The sequence below is a fragment of the Sturnus vulgaris genome, chromosome 7 (genome assembly GCF_052056855.1).
Source record: "Sturnus vulgaris isolate bStuVul1 chromosome 7, bStuVul1.hap1, whole genome shotgun sequence".
NCBI classification, from domain to species: Eukaryota; Metazoa; Chordata; class Aves; order Passeriformes; family Sturnidae; genus Sturnus; species Sturnus vulgaris.
This window is the reverse complement of record NC_142249.1, coordinates 4,396,454-4,415,352: the sequence shown is the minus strand read 5'-3', so window position 1 is coordinate 4,415,352 and position 18,899 is coordinate 4,396,454. Positions and strand designations below refer to the sequence as shown.

The following is an 18,899-nucleotide window of genomic DNA, read 5'->3' as shown; positions in this document are numbered from 1 at the left end:
TGAGAGCAAAGCAATCTACTGCTTCATCTCATCCCATCTCCATTTTTCTAATCCCTGGAAACAGGGACGAGGTTTGGAGCACATGGGCTGCCCCAGAGGGATCTGTCCAGGTGCTGCTGGACAGAAACACAGGGTGCTAGGGCTGCTCTCATGAATGCCACCCAACTTCTCAAAGCACCTGGGGCAGGTCCTAGCCCCTCCTGATCTAGGGATGGGGAACAGGTCTTCCCACTCCCCCCGGCTGCCATGCTGGGAATGTAAGGGACAGATTAGATGCAGAACAGAAAACACCTGGGGATCAAGCAAGGGTGACAGGGGGAGTCACAACCACCCTGGTCCCATCAATCCCAGTTGGATCCAGTGCTCTTTGTCCACAATCCCAAACGCATGACTTTCACCTTGGCTGTAGATGCTCTTTGGGAGTGGGAGACTGATCAGAGACATGGGAAGGGAGACTCTTGTCTCTGCCTGCCCTGGAGAAGCAGCCTGGCCTCAGAGGGGATCGGTCGGGATGCAGACTGACCCCATCCCTCCTTTGCCAAGCCCCTGCCCGTTCGGGGCCGGAGGAGGTGGGAAGGGGGAATCCCACACTGATGGTCACCGCAGGGCCGTGTCCCCAGCCCCAAGGAAGAGGCTAAGGGCGCTGTGTGACAGGGCTGCGTGGTGGCCGTGCCGGACCCATCCCATGCCGTGCTGACTCTCCTTGCTCCAGCTGGAGAGAAGGAGGACGGGGCCCTCGGCATCCGGGGGTGGATCGCCAGCGCACTGTGCTCCGACCCTGACAGCAGGCTCCAAAACTGTCACTCCCGATCTGTTTTCACTTCAGCTAAACCTCAACCCCGATTACAATCAAGGAGAGCCGCCTCTCCTCTCCCCTTCTCCCTGTGGTAGGTCCTCTGTAACCTCGGGTCTCAATGCTGAGCCAAACCCCAGCCAGGGAATGGGTGAACTGGCTCTGCTGGGAATTGGGGCTGCCGGAGATGGGGTCACGACTGCCCCTGTCCCCAGACCTGGCCCTGGCAGCAAGGGCACAGCCATTGCAGTGGTTGCATCCCTGCAGGGCTGTGGGTCTCTGTCAAAATCCGTGGGGGATGTGCAACCAATACCCTGCCTCTGCCATGGGTGGTATCCAGCTCCAAAGCTGCATCCACGAGTGCAGGGGGTTTGGTGGCAGTGGGGTGCACCCACTGCCCGCTGCCAGCTCACTAAGCAACCCCAAATTAAATGAACAAATCAAACCAGATCCATGTGTGCGCGCGTGCGATCAGAGCACTGAGATGGATGCGTTCAGCGGGAAGCTGGGAAAAAGCTCCGTGGATGGAGACAGCCCTCACCGACTGGGAAGCCTCCAAGTTCCCTTTCCAGCTCAGCTCGCCATAAAGCAGCGGCAGAGACCCAGCAGACTGATCTCATGGGGGCAGTCACCTACCCCCGTGCTGCAGGAGCGAGTTTGGGGACTATCCCCTGCTCTCCAAAAAAACAGTTTTATTCAATCTAGGATGCACGCAGCCTGGAGCCAGGGCTACCAGTGCTCAGCTATCACTGGGATCGAGCTCATCCCAGCGTGCCAGGCATGTCCCCCCCCTCCACCACGGAGAGCCACACTGCCGGCAAAGTGTCCTTTCCTCCTGCTCCGCTCCCATTTACCAAGAGGGGGCATGGAAAAAACAATTGATCCCCTGGGAAAAGCAATCCCGGGACCACCAAAGCAGCACGGCTGGCTGGTACCCAGAGGAGCATCTCTCAAGGCGGGGGGCGAGCAGCTCCCCGTGCCCCCTGGTCCACCCCAAAAAGGGGGCAGGCCACCACTGAGGGATTTGCTCCATCCACCAGCGATCCCAACAGACCCTCATCCCACGCTACATTCCCGCAGCTTCTCCAATGCCATTTTGAAGGCATTCAAATAATGTTGGAGGCACTTATAAACTGATTTTTCCCTCCGCATTGAGCCGTAGCCTTTTGTCCCCACCTCAAAATAACTATTTTTCTTCGGAGGAATAAATTCAGCAAGATTAAAAGGACATTTCCTGCAAGAAGAAAAATTTGCTTTTGTGTCTGAGAATGCTAAAAATATTTATATAAATGAATCCCCAAAAGAAAGGGGGAAGTCTGAGACTAATGGTTTTGGAAATATTACCAAGTTATTCTGGAATTCTGTATTAAGAGTAAAACCCCAGCTCTTAGGAAAGAATGCCTGTTTGTTTGATTTTTTAAATTCAGGGTTGGGTTTCTGTATCAAAATGCAGCCCAGCATCTGTCCTTGCATCTGTCAAAACAAAGGTCAATCATTTCATGGAAACTTAAACACAACGTCCTTGAGCTACTATTTCTGGTTTAAGCTGGATGTGACTTCCAATTAATAAAATCAGATTTTTTAAGATGGTTCACATTCAAATTACATTATCCCAGAAAACTCGGAATATGAGAAAAACATATCTGAGAATATTTTTCCTTTTTAGTATGGAGATGATAATTTGAGGTTGATTTGAACACCTTTTAAATCCTCTACATTTGCCACTAGTATTTCACTTTTCTACTTATAAAGTGATAATGAAACCAAGGAAAATATAACAGAAACATGATGGTAGCAGGAAGAATTTCAACACCCTGAGGAAAATGGGTATCTGAAGGCAAACAGAAAACAAAGCGAGCATCATAATAAAAGCGATTGCCCTCTCCAAATCCAATTTCCCCAGTAAAAGGAAAAAAATTACTGTAAATAGGATGGAATTAAATAAGAATAATACTTACAGCATTAAAATTAATGGCGGTGGAATGGAATTAAAAAGATTTTTTAGAAATAGTGGAACTAGAACGGAATTCAAAACAAAAATATTTTAAAATTTGGAAATATACTGGAACTAAAAAAATACTTAAAATCAAACAAAACAAAATAATGGAAGGTAAAAATCAAATTCATCAGCGTTGGGGATTTTATTATGTTGCCACACTAAGATATGATTAACATCCCTGTTAATTTAGTGTCCATTTCTTGAAGGCAATTCCAATTGTGCCATTCCCACCAAGCACACACACAAATGACACTGTCCAAAGCCTGAGCTGCAAATCACAGAATTTAGGAACAGCTGGATATTCTGGTTAAGGAAGAGATGGACGCTTCCCTACCCAGGGAGACAATCTATGGCACTGGCTGCCGGGCATGGGTAAAACGGAATTTAACTAAACTAAAGCACACACGTTGAGAACTACAATTTTGCAAAACAAATTAGCGGCAAGATTTGCCAAATTTAACTGGCTAAAAAATATTTGGCAAATTTTTTTTTTTTTTTTTTGCAAAAACAGAAACAAAAAAATTTTTGGTAAAATTACTTCCCAACAATATTTTGGGAATTTCTAACGGGAGAGACTTGGGGAGCAGCCGCTGACTTAAGGGGATCCCGTTGCTCGCGTGCCGATGTCTCCTGTAATCCTGCCTCACGCTGCCACAGACTTTCATTTCCTCCTCAGAGATTCCCGAAAAACTGCTCCTAAGCATTCCAAGCTCTTCCAACCCACATTGGAGCCCGGGATCCAGCTCATTCCAGGATCCTTCCCTGACTTACACTGGTGGGAAAAGTTGCCTAAAGCAGGTGGTCTCCCACCACAACAATCTTTTAAATCTCCTTACCTTTCCCAAAGAGCCGCTTTCGTACCGCTTTGGCGGGAGGGGGATCCAGACAGATGGCCAGTCTTTTCACGTTTGGAAAGGATGAAAAATGCTACAGGGGGGGAAAAAAATCCCAGTGATCTTTTTTTCTTATTCTGCTGCTCGGCGCAGAAGGGCTCCCAACCTCATTGGCCCTGGGAGATCCACCACGTGGCATGGGATGAAGGGCACGTGACCTATTTTCTCCCAAATCCCTGTGTTTGCTGGAAAGGGGGATGTACCCACTGCTGATGTTCTTCTCATTTCATGGGCTTTGATTGATTTATTTATTTTTATTATTTTTTTTTAAGGCCACTGAGCAAATCTGGATGCCTCAAGGCGATGAGAGTGAACCAGCCAACGCTTCCAACATGGAGGAGAAAGGATCTCAGCATGAGATGAGCTCCAGTGCGCTGCCCGTATGCAGAGGGAAATTTGGGCATGTTTTATAGGGTGTCTGCACACCCAGTGCAGGGCCAGAGCCTCTTGGGGGAGACACAAGGGTTATTCTAAACCCTCCATCTCAGAGGCAGCAGCACAGTGGGAAGGACCAGGCTGAAGCCCTGCCTGCACGTCCCAGAGTTCAGTTGGCTCCCTGCGGGAAGGGGGGTGTGTTACAACTGCTCCATCACCCAAACCAGATGATCTCGTGCCCTGATGTTGCTCCTGACCCCTCCTCAGCTGTTCCAATCCTCTGCTGCCCTCCTGGCTGACGCACCAAACAACTGCTCCAAGAGATGACAATCTCCTCCTCTGGAGACTGCTGGAGCAGCTTTCTGGCAAGCTGGACCAAGAGCAGTGGGGGGAACATGGCACACTCCGGGTGGGCACCACCTACTCCCCCCAGCCCATGGCCACGCCAGGCCCAAAGGCTGTTTCAGTGTCCCCCTGCACTCACCCAGCCCAAAATGCAGCACAGTTCTGGGGTTCCCAAAAAGGTCCCTGAGACCCTGTGGAGCAAGGAAATCCAAGCCACTGCTCCCAGTATCTGATTTTGACTGGTGCTGGGGGTGTCCCCCTGTCCCAGCTCTGAGCCACCACATCCCAGCTGGCCATGGTTCCCTCAGTAGCCAGGGCAGGTACCAGCCCTTCAGTGTCCGGACATTCAGTTTGGGGAAGGCAAAAATAATTTTTTAAGTCCTCAGACATCCTCACGTTTTGTCCATCAAAGCTCAAGCCCATTGGTCACACCAGTTGGAAGGTGCATTTTTCTGGCAACTCAAGTCTCCACCTGGCTGTGCCAACCCTTGGCTGTGCCATCTTTCCATGCCAGGGATTTACCTGAAAGCTCTGGCAAAATCTACCTTGGGCATCTTCCCTTGGATGTCACTTCTGCAGAGCAGCTGTCCCCAGCCACCTCCTCAACCAAGGGCTCAAGTCCTTCTTATGCAGAGGTGGCACCTAAGGCTCCTTGGAGGAGCAGCTGAGCACGCCACCTCCAGCCCTTCTTGGCATCATCACCATATCCCAAATGCTGGTTCTTCCTTGCAGATGTTCCCCCTCCATGGCTCTGCACAGGGACGGGAAGCATCAGGAGCACAGCCCCTAATTCCAGATTCTTCCTGTGGCAAGACTGCTTCACCACGCTGTTCCCAAAACCTCAAGAAGAGCCATAAAAGGCCCCAAACAGTGTAGAAAAGTGCAGGGTCTCACCCAAATCCTCTCTGGCTTGGAGGGTCACACTCCAGCCAGATCATGGGGCACTCAATTCCAACAAATACACATTAGGGGAGAAACTTCCCACACTAAAATTTTCAAATGCAAACTATGGCCACAGCCCAAAGCACCCAGCTTGCCGCTTGCCCCTCTCATGTTCTCTGATGGCCACAGAGAAGAAACCTGAGCACCCTGGGACAGTGGAAGGTGTCCCTGCCCACGGCAGAGGGTCAGAACGAGATGACCTCTAAGGTCCCTTCCAACCCAAAGCATTCCATGATTCTGTGATTCCATGAACCCCCGCCCCACCTTTCAGCCTCCTCCTCCTTCCCCAGTGAAGCTAAAGCTGGCTCCCCAGTAATCTTCCCAATAATTATATAATAGAGAGGCAGGCAAATAAATCATTTCAGCCCGCTGTGCCGACAGAAAGCAAGCTGGATTAAAAGATCAGAACAAGCAATACTTAGATTAAAATGGTTTGTTATTTTCAGCTGTGGGAAAAAAATCCATGGCTAAAGCACAGAAGACGTGAAGTGAAGGTGCATCATCTTCTTTCCCCCCAAAACCCGACCTTTTCACGTATTAGCCAAGACAAGTTCTAAGTTCCCAACCTCAAAACAGGTTTTGCTTCCCAATAGGTAAAAAAATACATTTTGTCAGCTCAAATGACATTTTAGCTAAAGACTGAGAGATGCTTCAAAGTGTATTTTGCTCACGTGAAGCCATCAGAGCCCTTAAATCGGGAGAACCAGAGCATGACTCGACAGATAACGTCACTGCCTATGAAAAATATGGCTCCTGGCACGACGGGCATCAACCCCTTGGCCTTGTCCCGTGCCTCCCCACACCCCCGAGCAGATGGCAGGCAGATGCCAGGCTTACCAGCAGTGCAGAGGTGGCAGTGGTAGCTGGCAGAAGCCCATCAGACAGTGGGACAGCTCTCTACAGGGACCTATATGTTGTCCCCCTGGCCCCCAGCAAGGTCGGCGGCCCGGAGTGCTACGCTCTGACTAATGGCTTTGGAAAGGCGTGAAGGGGAGGCAGGAACAAAAGGGGGAGAGAGGGAGCTGGCGCTGGGGGCCGAGCTCTCCGCAGGGCATGGCACTCATCGGCACAGTTTGGATCGATGGGTGAGCTCTGCTTGTTCACCTTCAAGTTCAGATTGAGCAGAAGGGTCAAACTGGGAAATGGCTTGGCACTGGCGGGACGTCACCATCAGCACCCTGCAGCCTCGTGTCACAGCTGTTTGCCTTGCTGGAATGGACAGATCCCACTCCACAGCATCTCCAGAATCAGCATTCCCACCTGAGCACATTGCTAACTGCATAGAATCTCCATTTTCCAGCATCAGCAGTGATCACTCATCCCATCACCTGGACGGGAGGTGGAGCAGCAGTTTTTCCAGCGTAATGTCCCAGAATATCCTGAGTTGGAAGGGATCCACAAGGATCATCGAGTCCAACTCCTGGACACAGGACAATGGCCACAATCCCACCTTGTGCTCTTCCATGTGTTTCTCCCAGCTGTAGTTTTTCTTTAAAAATGTCACGATACCACACACACAGGATCAGCCTTGAATTCCGAGGATGGAATCCCACAGGGCAAGAGGTCCAAGACACAGCCTTGGGGAGGACTTGGACAGAGACAGGCACCAGGCTCCTCTCCCTGCTGTGGATGTGGGAGAGGGGCTGGGACACACTCCTGGGAGAAGAGATGGGATGGTGGACAGGGAGCATGAGAAGGCAGAAAAATTATGTCAGAGACCTTCCCCGAGGGAGATGAGAGCTATGAGATGTCGTGATATTCACCCAAATTTAGCCTTATATTGCAGGAAAGTGTATTCACTAAAGACAGAGAATAAAACACACTTGCTGGACAGGTGATGGCAGAAACCTCAGACCAGACATAATCAGTACCCACCACATCACCAGAGACCATGGATAAACCTCCTTACAGGTGTTTTTGGCAAGTTCTATCCTCGCTGCACCTTACTGGGTCACCTGCAGCTCCTCTGGGAAACCTTCATCCCCCTATCCAAAACACACCCTCATGTTGCAGGTGCAGGCAGTTTGCTCTGGCCGCTCTCTCCCAACGTTTTCTGTTGCAGAAAACAGGGACAAGTGACACTCAGAAAAGGAATGGGAGAAAAGAGAAATGGCTCTGTCTGTCACTACGTTTCTGCTTTATGGAGCTGTCTTCTCCCTTGGAGACATACATCCTCCTCTCCACTAATGGAAAATGTTGCCCCGCCATCCATTCGTGCCAGTCAGTGCCTGGGACAACACGATGGCCTGGGGCCACTCCAGATCTATTTTAGTCACAAAAGCAGAGCGGCTGATGAAAATCACCCCGTCTCTGCACTTCCCAGCTTAGCTCTTTCGCTGGTTTTAATGGAATGGCCAGCCTGGCGGAAAGCAGGTAGCGAGGGCAGAGAGAGTGGGATGGGAGATCCACACAGATGCAGGAGAGAGGCCTCAGCACCCTCCCTGCAGGTATTTCACAGCCAAAGGGACCTGCAAAGACCCCTCCTCCCAGGATGTGCCCAGAGAAGCTGTGGCTGCCCCATCCCTGGAAATGTTCTAGGGCAGGTTGGACGGGGCCTGTGGAAGGTGCCCCCAAGGAACAAGATGAGCTTTAAGGCCCCTTCCAATCCGAATCATTCTGGGATTGTATGACTTGGAAAGGACCTTACCTTACCCTACAGGATGGCCTTGAGCTCCAGAGTGATTCCTGGGAGGGTCTGGCTGCACCAGAAAAGGGCATGCTGAGCACGGGGGGGGAGCCCAGCAGTCCACGGCACGAGCCTGCAGACCAGGACATGGCAGAGGTTAAGGCACGGCACAGAGGAAAGACCAAACCTAATTAATGTGAACTTCAGAGAGAAATCAGACACAGGCTGGGAGTCAGGGGAGAATGATCAAGAGCATCACCTCCAGGTTGTGTTTGGGATAGGCAAGTAGAACTTATATTTTTCTCTACATTGCAAACAGGTTTGGGCAGATCCTCAGCATCCACTAACCATGGCAAATCATCCTGTGGAGGAGGGGATCCCTGGGATGCCAGAGAGTCTCCCTGGCGACCACAGCCCAGCAGTCCTCCTCTGTGGTCACCTGCCTGTGGTTGTGCCCAGCTGTGGAGTCAGGAGCCTGCTTCCTGCAAAAATCCAACAGTGGTGGAAAGAACCCAGCACGTTTCAGCGCCATGGGTGGCGGGTGCCAGCTGGATTTTTGCTGCTGCTCCCAATAAGTTAACTGGGGCGTGCACGTCAATACAATCAATGGAGCAGCCTCAGCCGCTAATAAGCCGAGTGCCAGAGGGCAGGAAAACCTTTCCCACCGCCCAGAATATTCCCTGGGCAGCAGGGTGGGTGAGCTGCAGACCCCTTGCTTGGACATGATGCTGCTCTTAGTGTGCTGGAGCACCTTGTGTGTTAAGAGGGAAAACCCTCCTCTGCCTGGTGACTCGGCAACCTCTGTGCTCATCCCCAGTGACCTGGGCACTTCCCTACCGTGGGAAGGAATCTGTCAGTGCGGGGAGGGCCCATGGGACCTCCTGAGGTCAGTCTTCAGTGCTGCTGATGCTCGCAGCAGCATCAGCACTAAGGTCACAGCCCAGGGTGACCCAGGTTGCCCATTGTTTTATCCCTTTGGGGCTGAAAACCTCCAAGGATGGAGCATACACAGCCTCTCTCAGCAACCAGCTGTCCTCAGAATTCATGTTTTTTCTCTCAATGGTTCTCCCCATGTCCCCCAAGGCAGTGGCTACATCCCCAGCTGGTGTCACCTGCAGGCAGCATAGGTCCCAGGATGGACGCTGAGGGACTTCCCTGCTCTACACTGAGCCTATACAAGCCAGCAACTAAATCCCAGTAACTGCTACAATTGCAACATCCAGTCCCATAGGTTCTGGCCAAAGCTAAAAAACTGGAAAGGATGGAAACCCCAAACTGTGACTCACCGTTGGAGGACCCGCAGGGATAGGTCAGGGATCCTGTGGAGCTGATGGTCAGCAGTGCAGGAGGCAGGGAGGGATCTGGAAGACAGCACATCTCAGCACCCTGAGGAGCTCAGGCAGCCCCAGCACCCCCACCCGGAACCCACAGAGCATCCTCCCTGCCCTGCTGCCCTGGCCGAGGGCAGCACAGGGAACAAGGAATCCCAGAGACAAATCAGAGGAGTCCTTGGTAATTGTTTTATTCCAATGAGTACCAATTGCTGGTCACTGATTCCAGGACTGATAGTAAGAAGAGAGAATCCTCATCATGGCACCAGTCTGATCAGCATACCCATGAAAAGGGAGCTCAGGCAAGGATGTAGGGATGCTGGAAGGACAAGGGGTTGCAAGGAAACCTTCTTCCCAGGGCCATTGTGGGCACAAATCATCAGCCCACACCCCACAAATCCATGGGGGAAGAGACTTGCACTCATCTTCCAGGTCCTAGGTTTGAGTTTATCTCAAGGCAAGGCTTAGCATCCAGGGAATGCAGCATTAAGGAATTTGTTAGCAGTTTTCTTAATAAAAAATGGGTCCATGTCTCAGCAGCTCTGCCCCTTGTTATGCCCCACCCTTTCCACCCACCTAGCTGCAGGTGAGCTGGTGGTACTTCCATGTGAGAGCAGCTCCAGTGCCTGGTCCCACAGGGCTGTGAATACTCCCTGTGAATACTGCCCTATCCTACCATCCCAAATACCATATCCCCTACTCTGTACCACTCCCCTTTCCCAAAAATACCAAAGCCTGCTGTGACACCCATCCTGCCTCTCCTGCAAACTCAGGACCTCGGCTCCCCCTCCCTAGTGAGTACCTGGCTCTTAGTGACCATCAGGAACCTTCCTCGGGATGTTTGGAACCGTGGGGCACCTGTGGGAGGTCCAAGCTCTGCAGAGAGTGTGGAGAGCTTGGAGAGGTCCTACGGCTTTGCTGTGACCCCCCAGGGAAAATTCAAGGTATTTTGGAAGACGTGTTGTGCAGTGGTCAGGGACAGATGGGATGGGAATGTGGATGGGAATGGCTGGGATGGGATGAGATGGGATGGTATAGGGATGAGACAAGATGTGATGGGATTAGATGGATGGGATGAGGCACGATAAGATGGGATGGAATGAGATCTGAATGGAGATGGGATGTTCTCTCACCATACCACCAAACCCTGATGTATAGTATACGACACAGACAGTAATATCAGTGAGACAGCTCCACCTCCACTGCCCCCCAGGCTGCCAGCCCCCTTTACGCTGGAAGGAACTCCCCTTCCCTCCGCTGGGGATGCAGGAGCCCCTGCACGGCCGAGATCCGCTTTGTTCCGAGGTTCTGGGCGCTGCCGCTGCCTGCGCAGGGAGAGAGGGATCCTCCCCTGACCTGTGTTCCCATCATCCACCTGCCCGGGTGTTCCACGCAGACAGAGGCAATGATTTTAATGTCCCAGTGAACAAGCTGTCGGGATGCATCAGCCTCAAAGGGCTGCCTTCAAAGCTGCCTTCTCCTCCCAGGCACTGCCTGGGTGAGGAAAACCAATTCCAGCACACACACACACACACACACACGCACACACACACACGGTGTCACCGGTGCCTGTGATTTTCCAGCCTTTTAACTAAAAATCCTTGCGAACTCTGCTCGTGAGGAGGGGGAGGCAGCGAGCCCGGGGTGGGGTCGAGGGGAGGAGCCGCTGGGCTGGCAGAGGGGCAGCCCCACAGGCAAAGCCGGGTGATTCGATGGGACCCGAGCGCTGCAGAGCCGTCAGGACCCCGGGCAGGGATGAGCTGAGAAAAGCCATGAACAGAGCTGACATCTGCCCCCTGGGCGGGTACCTAATGAGCAGAGACATTGTCCATTTGCGGAGACGAAGGAAAGTTAAAAGATTTCCAAGCTGACACCTGGCAGCCTCCATCGGCGTTCCTGACCAAACAGCAGGGGAAGGGGAAGGGGAAGGGCGCTGGGGGGCTGGGACCGGTCAGCTCCGGGTTCCGCAGGGGTGGGAGAGCCGGATGGCCGCGGGGTTGACATCTCATCAGCTCATCCGTGCTGCCCAAATCTCCCCTGTTTGTCATTTCTGACACCTTAGAACATAAACTGGTGCTTTCTGGGAGCTGAGGAAGGTCTAGCAGGGTCCCACATTCAGCCCCATACCTCAGGAAAAGGCAGCAGCATGGCAGGGAGCACATTCCTGGGTCCAGCAGCACACAAGAGCTGCTCTAGGCTGGGATCTGGGCACAGGCAAAGGCTCCTGGTCTCCACATCCTGGGAGTAGGATGGCACTCAGCAATGCCCCAGCCCCCAGCGTCAGCCAGCAGCCCCCCCATGGTTCCACAAACCTAGTTCCGTCAGTCCCTATAAATCCAGCCTCTCTAAGTCCACTTGGCACAAGCTCTTCCCTAACTCACCTACCTCCAGCCTCTTCCCTACCCACCACCTACTGGTGATGAGACAGGAGCGATGGAGCAGGAGAGGGGAGAGCCCTGTATCACCCCTATCACCTCCCAGCTTTCCCCTCGGGAAAACCTGGATCTAAAAGTACTTGTGAGCCACCAAACACCCCCACTCCCCCCCAAATGCCACAGGGAGATGCTCTTCTCCCCACCTGCCTTGCTTGCTTTCCTAAAGACCAAGTGGATTTACAGGAAAATCATCTCCCTGCAACTATCCTGGCTGTAAGGGGAGATCCTGGAGCATCCTCAAGCCTTTCCACCAGCCTAAAAAGCAGCTTAAAACCACTGACATTACTCCACACGGTTTTCACCAGCTCCATCAATAAACAGTCTTGGGTCTTAACCCCATTACAAGCATGACTTTCACCTGCCTGGCTCCAGGGATTTTTGCTCCTTTCCAACAAACACAGCCAGAACCACCCAAAAGAAGGGTGCAGCCCTTTCCCTGGGATGCCTGGGAGTGCAAACAGCAGCTGGGCTCAGACTGCTCCTCTCTGGCACCCGCTGACCTGCTGGGCTCGAGCAGATGGAGCAGCCACAAATCCCCCTGTAAGCCAGGAAGGGACTAATCTCCTAGAGTACAAATCGGTTGGAAAGGGGGGAAGCTCAACATTCAACCTTCTCCTCCCTCCTCTGGCAAACCCAGCAGCACTCAGCATACCCAGAAGGATCACAGCACCCCTGAGGGCGGAGAAGGCAACCAGGAGTTTGGGTACCTGGTGGGGATCCGGTTTGGGGACAAGCAGATATTTAGGTCCCAGCAAGCTAAGCTTTACATGTCCTGCACAGGGAGACACGTCAGCTGGCGTCTCTGTGGGGAAAATCACGTCTGGTGAGCTCTTAAAACTTCCAAAATTCTCACCAGCCATGAAGGGCTGAGGCTTCTTCAAGACTAAGAGGTCCTTGGTGGGTGTGGGAAGCTGGAGGAGCAGCCACTGGGATTAGGTGGATTACCCACGGTGAAATGGTCCCTCCTCACGGTTGGAGGAGGATTAAGTCCACTGCAATGGGATAGTCCAGGTCCACAGGATAGGATCTAGAGAGCCAAACACGCTGTCTCCAGAACACAGGCATCCCCAGAAGGATTGGGAATGACAATGTGCCAGTGTCAAAGCAGATCCCTCCATGGACATCACCCCCAGCCACGCTCACCCCATGTCCTTCAGAAAGGTGTTTCTGCCCCAAAGACCCCAAACCGGAGGTCAGCCAAGGACACACAGCCTGGTCCTGCTCCGGGGCCATCCACAAGCATCAACGCTCCCCAACTCATTTTCCTTCTGCTCCAGAGGCCACGGAGAGTAAGAAGGTCAGCAAATTTCATGCCACCCTTCATTCTTCTGGGGTGTGGTTTTTTTATCCTCTCCTCCTTTCTTTCTTGCGTCCCCTCTTCCCTGCCTAAGAGCAGGAAAACTCCGCCTGTGTGCTGGCAAGGGACAAATGCCTCACCAGATATTGTCAGCCCTACTCAGAAAACTCCAAGGCGGGAGAGCTGATGAAGACAGGCATGAGAGCTCTCAAAAGCACTTGGAAGGAGGAGACTGCAGCCCAGGGGAGGACGGAAAAAGTACAGGCTGGGATGTGCAGCATCTGGGTTTGGATTGCACCCGGGTTTGGACTGCACCCTGCACCTCGGATGGAGGATCATGGATGGCCAGCAGAGCCTGGGGAAGCCCTGATGAGGTGTGACACCCACCAGCGTGGCACAGCATCAGTGACACCTTTCTGAGTGTCCCTGCACATCCAAAGGAACAGCCTGGGACAGAGGGTGAGCCATTGGTGTGTCCCCAGGGACCATGGCCATTCAAGCTATGCAGTCAAAACAAGCAGTTTAAAGTCCCTCACTAATCCATCCCCATGCCCTGGAGGAGAGATTTGGGGAAAATCCCAAAATTTTCCTGAGGCAACCCCAGAAAATCCTGTTTTCCAGGTGAGGAAACTGAGGCTTGCCTGCCCCATGGAGCCACACTGTCCCAGGGAAGGGCTTCATTTCCAGATAGCCTGGGCTCTGCTTTCATGTTATCAGTCAAATAAAAGCCTTTAAATAAGGAATTGTTTCCATATTTTGAGGAAAACTTAGAGGCACAGAGTGAGCGAGCATCTCTGGAGGTCTCTGGCGCAGCTGCTGCCCTGAGCAGGGTCACTCCAGAGATGGATTAGGCTGCCTGGCATGAAATGACCCTGAAACCTCAAAACTTTTCCCAAGCCCTCCATTTTCTGCCTGCACCACGAGGACATGTTCCCTGGATGCCCTCATGCACTGCCACCACCAAAAGGCCTCACTTTAATCCTCTTCAGAGCACAATGGGCAGCAGGAGACTCATCACAAATCATCATCTGCATAAAAAGGGACCACTCCACGGCGGTGCCCACAGTGATGACGTCCCCATGCCCATGTTTGTGATCCTATGTCCAAAGCACTGTCCAGCCTGGAATGGCCACCAGGCTGCATGACCTGTGCCAGGGGGGAGCATGTCATCATGACCCCAAGAGTCCCCTGGACAGCCCCAGGCCCCTGGTGGTGCCAGTCCTGCCTGCTCACCTCCAGAGTGGGTTGCAGGCACAGCACAACGTGGAGGCACATCTGGCAGTGCTGGGAGGGTGGAGCTGCAGCTGGATAGGTGCCTCCTTCCCTGTGGAATAAAGGGATGAGAGGCAGTTACAGGGAGTCAAACACATCCTCCAAACAATGTGCCCTCCACAGCAGGTCCCCATCCTGAGGACGCCCACGCAAGCATTTGAACCCGTGCCAGAGATGTCACCACCTCAATTCCCTCAGGACAAGCAAGTCCTAGATGCAACTTTTCCCAGCCCAGCTAGCCAAAGTCCTCTAAGGCATGACCAGAGGCCTCTGGGGCACTTGGATTTTCAGGAAATCATCACCTTGTGCTGGGAGAGTAGGGACAAGAGGGTTTGCTCCTTGGTGGCAGGGATGCATGAGTCATTCTCCAGCCTGATGCCCTTGAAACAGAGCCAAATAAGCTTTTACCCAAAGTAGCCAGCAATAGGATATCAGAGCAGGAGCTCCAGGATTAACCCTTTCCTGGCAGAAGCTGGCTGGCTGCCCTTCCATGCAGATCCTTTCTCCTCCTCTGCTCAGTGCTGGGTTTTCACACTGTGTGGACCCACCAGGTTGGTGGACACGGTGCCAACACTGCCCTGGCAAGGGCAGGGAGGGGGACATGCCATGAGACCGCAGTGACAGGCTGCTGCCAGACCAAATGGGGTTGGAAACCCACACCCCCCACATGGGGAACGGCACCTTTCTTTCACAGGTCCCACCACAAAGCCTGTCCAGCAAACAGGACAATGTTTGGGGTCCAACAGATGGAAAACACAACTCAAAAAAATAAGGTGGAAAATTTGAAGCTCTTTATTTCGCTGTTTTGGGGAAAAGGCTCTTGATTCCTGCATTCCTGAGTCCTTGTTTCATTTAGGAACCCACCAATCATCTGCAGCTCTGATGGGATCCTCATTATCTGATGTGCCAAAATTTGACGGGCTTTCCACGAAACAGGGGCAAGTAGCCTGCTGGAGAATCCCATATTCCCTCCTTGACAGAAAACAGTCCCTTGGGGACAGGTGGGAATTTCTGTGTTAAAAGGAGGTTTTCCTCCCTGCAGGCAGGCAGAGAGGTGCCAGCACTCAGCTCTCCTGCCAACCTGATGACAATGGACCTAATCCTGCAGCATGGAAAGGTGGAAGCTTCAAACCACGGCTGTGGCAGTGGGCATGAGCATCACTGAGCTGGGACAGGGTAAGAGGAGGACGATGCTCCTTGCCCAGGGCTGGGAGTAAAGGGTCCACCCAGGAGTGGCTGCAGCACTGCAGCCTTGCTGTACAGAGCCCCGAAACATGCCCAGCCTCTCCTGGGGCCATCAAAAGGAGAAGGGAAAGGTGCTGGGGGTTATATTGGTACCCACTAACCTGGGCTGAAGCCTCCTGTCACAGCCAAGCATCGCTTGACCCGCCCCAGCAATCTGGCAGTGTTTTGGTATCTGCATGGACCTGCCCAGGGCATCTAAAGTGAGCTCAGACAGGGATTTCCCTCTCACATCCTCCCACAGGCCGCTATGGAAATGCTCCTTGAAAGTCTGGATTAGGTCACAGAGAATCTGAGTGGCTTCTTCACCTTCTGCAGTGCTCCCCATCCCCAGTTTGCTTCCTTACAGTCTTACAGCTGAGCATCTCCTCCACCTGGGGGATCCCTGTGCCCCTGCCAGCCCACCCCAGATCCCGGGTGCAATGTCCTGTGTCTCCCACTAGGACCACCCGCTCCCTTGTACTGCATCCCTCAGGATGAATCGATGCTCTCTGCTCTCCCAAGGATGGGCAGCATGAACCATCCAGGCCTGGAAAGCCTGGAACACCCGCTCCATGCCACAGCAGTGGGCATTCCCCCACATCCCCAGCACCAGGGACACCACGGCCTCAAGCTGTCCCATCCGCCCTGGCTGACTGCAGGACTGGGGGAATCCCTGCAGCAATTCCCGGGGGGCCACGCAGCATCCGCATGGGGTGGAGATCTCTGCAGTGTCGGAGGATGCTGCACTGGCCAGGCTGCTGCACAGACCCCTCCCCAGGATGGGTCTCACCCAGAGCCCAGGAGGACCTGCTGAAAGGAGGTGGGCAATAAATGCTACCCCAGGAGCCAGAGCTGAATAAACTGAGCCCGCCTGAGCCCACTCCATGTGATGAGAGGTGGGGGCTGCAGTGGGGAGCAACCCCAGCACAGGACACCCACTGCTCCCTCGAGGCTGAAGAACCAGCTTAGGGACTGAGGAGGTGGCAGCCCTGCCTGTGGCAGGGGCTTAAAATTACATGGTCTTTAAGATCCCTTCCAACCCAAAATATTCTGTGATTCTACGATGATTGTGATTTCAGAGGAAGGACAGAAAAGTCCTGCCTGGGGAAATGCGTTCCCAGGAGATATCCACCCAGAGCTACAGGGGAAGTTTGGAGGCCTGGGACCCCTTTTTTCCCCCCAGCACCGATGCTGTGGCACCACTTGGTGACCACCACACCTGAAGCACGGGCTCATAAATGACCACAAGCCTGTCACCCGTGAGACCCCATGGGTGCAGCAGCCAGGGCTCAGAAACACACCGTGGGACCCCTCGGGATGTTCCCACCCAAAGCCATGCAACATCCCCGCCGTGACCCATCCCCATGCACACTTCTTGCAGTGGCGAGTGGAGGGGGGGGGGGGGTCAGAAAGCCACTCTCCTTGAGACCCCTACCTTATCCCCAAGCAGGGACAGCACTTTGGGATTATTCCAGCAGAGCCCGGGAGCCTCCCAAGGTTGGGAGCCAGGGATCGAAAACTCCCAGCAGCCTGGCAGAGACACGCAGCCAGGAAGGTGGCAGCACACGGGGGCACCCCCTGCGGACGGGGGGGACATAGGGACAGGGTCGGTGGGTGCCCGCCCTCCGCTCCCCGGAGTGATACCGCACCGGGAGCCGCCTCGCCCCGATGTTGCCGCCACCACAGCCACCCTCCATCCCCGCTCTAGGTACCGGGGTGCCCCTGCGGGACCAGGAGCTCCGTCCCGAGCCCCTCACGCCCACAAAACACTCCCCGGAGAAGGCAAAGCCCTACCTGTGTCCGGACGGACGGACGGACGGACGGCTGGGGCAGGGCGGGGAGCGGCAGGGCTGGCTCAGGGGCGGCGGCAGCCAGAGCCCAGCGGCAGCGCCCAGCCCTGCCCAGCCCCCCGACTTCCTGCCCCTGCCCCGTCCCTTCCCTCCCCTCCCCAGACACTGCCCCTGTTCCTGTCTCTAAACCGGCTCCTCCCCTGCCTCAACTCCTCCTCTAGCCCCTGCTCCTGCCCCAGCGCCCCACTGTCCTGTCACTAAAACAGCCCCTGCCCCTGGTCTTGCCCTTAAACCGCTCGTCCCGTCCCAGCTCCTCCTTTCCCCCCTACTCAGTCGCTACTCCTGCCCCTCTCCCTTCACTGCCCTCGCCCTACTACAGCCCCCGCTCCTGCCCCTACCCAGTCCCTGCCGCTGCCCTGTGGTGGCTGGGGGCAGTCCCAGGTGACTCTGCCCCAGGGTGACTCTACCCCGGGGTGCTGGCATTTCCCGGGTGCCCAGCATCGTCCCGGACCCACACCCGGCGGAGCTCCTGCACCCGGACCCGGCTGCGTTTAAGGGAGGGACATAACTCTGCCACTATCCTGGCCATCGGGGATGGACAGACAGGTCCCACCTGCCCGCGGGAGGGACAGGGTGGGGACAGGGAGGTGGCGGACACGTCTGCTATGGTCTGGCCACCCTCCCCAGGACCACCTGGGAGGCTCAGTGGGGCTGGAAGCCTCTGGGTGGGAATATCCAGGGCTGCCTGGACCTTACAGGCTGGCTTGTGTGGGGCGGGTATGTGTGTGAGTGTGTGTGTGTGTGACAGTCCCCAGACGTCTGGGATCCTGCTGCCGCACTTCCAGGCGGGAACATATAAATATTTCAGCGGAATAACCGAGCTCTGTCAGCTCGCATTTGCTTCTGGCAGGGTGAGCGCTGGGAAAGGGGGGAGGGGGGAAAGGCGGGGAGAGAAGATCCTCGGAAGATGCGTCATCTCCCGGGAGATGGGGCACCAGCTCCAGGGCCCGATTCTCGGGGGGCTCCACCTCCTCTAGGGATGCTCTTCCCTCCAGGAGAAGTGCACGGCCATGCTCCAGCCCCTCCTGGTCCTGATGGCCGGACTCACCCCGTAACCAACTCTCGGGGACTGCTGCCAGGCTGGGCGGGGGGATGAGAACTTTCGGGAGCTTTCCTTGGAGCACAGCGGGCAACCTCTGGGATGCGGCACAGCGCAGACTGGAACAAATCCACCCCCAGGAAACAAACGGGGTGCAGAAATAAATCCAAGCAGCCATGGGTATCATAAATCGGCGGAGGGAGCCAAGGCGGGGGCAGCGTCCCCCGGGGCCCACAGCCCAGAGGCCACGGCAGGTGGGCGAGGAGCTGACCCGGCTGAGGGCAGTGGGAAAGGGGGGGTCCTTCACGCTCTGCCGATGCTTTCGGGAGGGGACTTGTCCCCGTCTGGGACACGCAGGTTCCGGCACAGCTCCGTCCCAGGGGCGGCAGGGCTCTTCCTGTTCCTGCTCCTCTTCCCGTTCCTGCTCCTCTTCCCTTTCCTCCCGCCCGCTGCACTGTGGGGTTTGTAGTCCCCGCGC

The 18,899-nt window shown here is 54.5% G+C and overlaps 1 protein-coding gene across 35 annotated transcripts in view; it reads right to left on the bottom strand.

The window, feature by feature from the left end:
- Window positions 1-18,852, bottom strand: part of PCBP3 (poly(rC) binding protein 3) — a 54,389-nt gene extending 35,537 nt beyond the window's left edge. For 4 of the 35 annotated variants that reach the window (XR_015804742.1, XM_088167582.1, XM_088167592.1 and 1 more), the window contains exons 1-4: window positions 16,968-17,173; window positions 14,270-14,360; window positions 9,260-9,334; window positions 8,000-8,106 (exon numbers count right to left, since the gene is read on the bottom strand). Coding sequence is in view for 29 of the 35 variants with exons in the window: in XM_088167582.1 (XP_088023708.1) it covers window positions 8,000-8,106; window positions 9,260-9,334; window positions 14,270-14,360; window positions 16,968-17,129 (435 nt within the window). In the remaining 6 variants the exon portion in view is untranslated. Of the gene's footprint in view, window positions 1-3,628; window positions 3,720-7,994; window positions 8,107-9,259; window positions 9,335-10,106; window positions 10,486-14,269; window positions 14,361-16,967; window positions 17,177-17,326; window positions 17,445-18,430 lie in introns of those variants that run through there. The other 31 variants (XM_088167589.1, XM_088167599.1, XM_088167593.1 and 28 more) reach the window with 19 other exon arrangements.
- Between the last annotated feature and the right edge of the window lie 47 nt (window positions 18,853-18,899).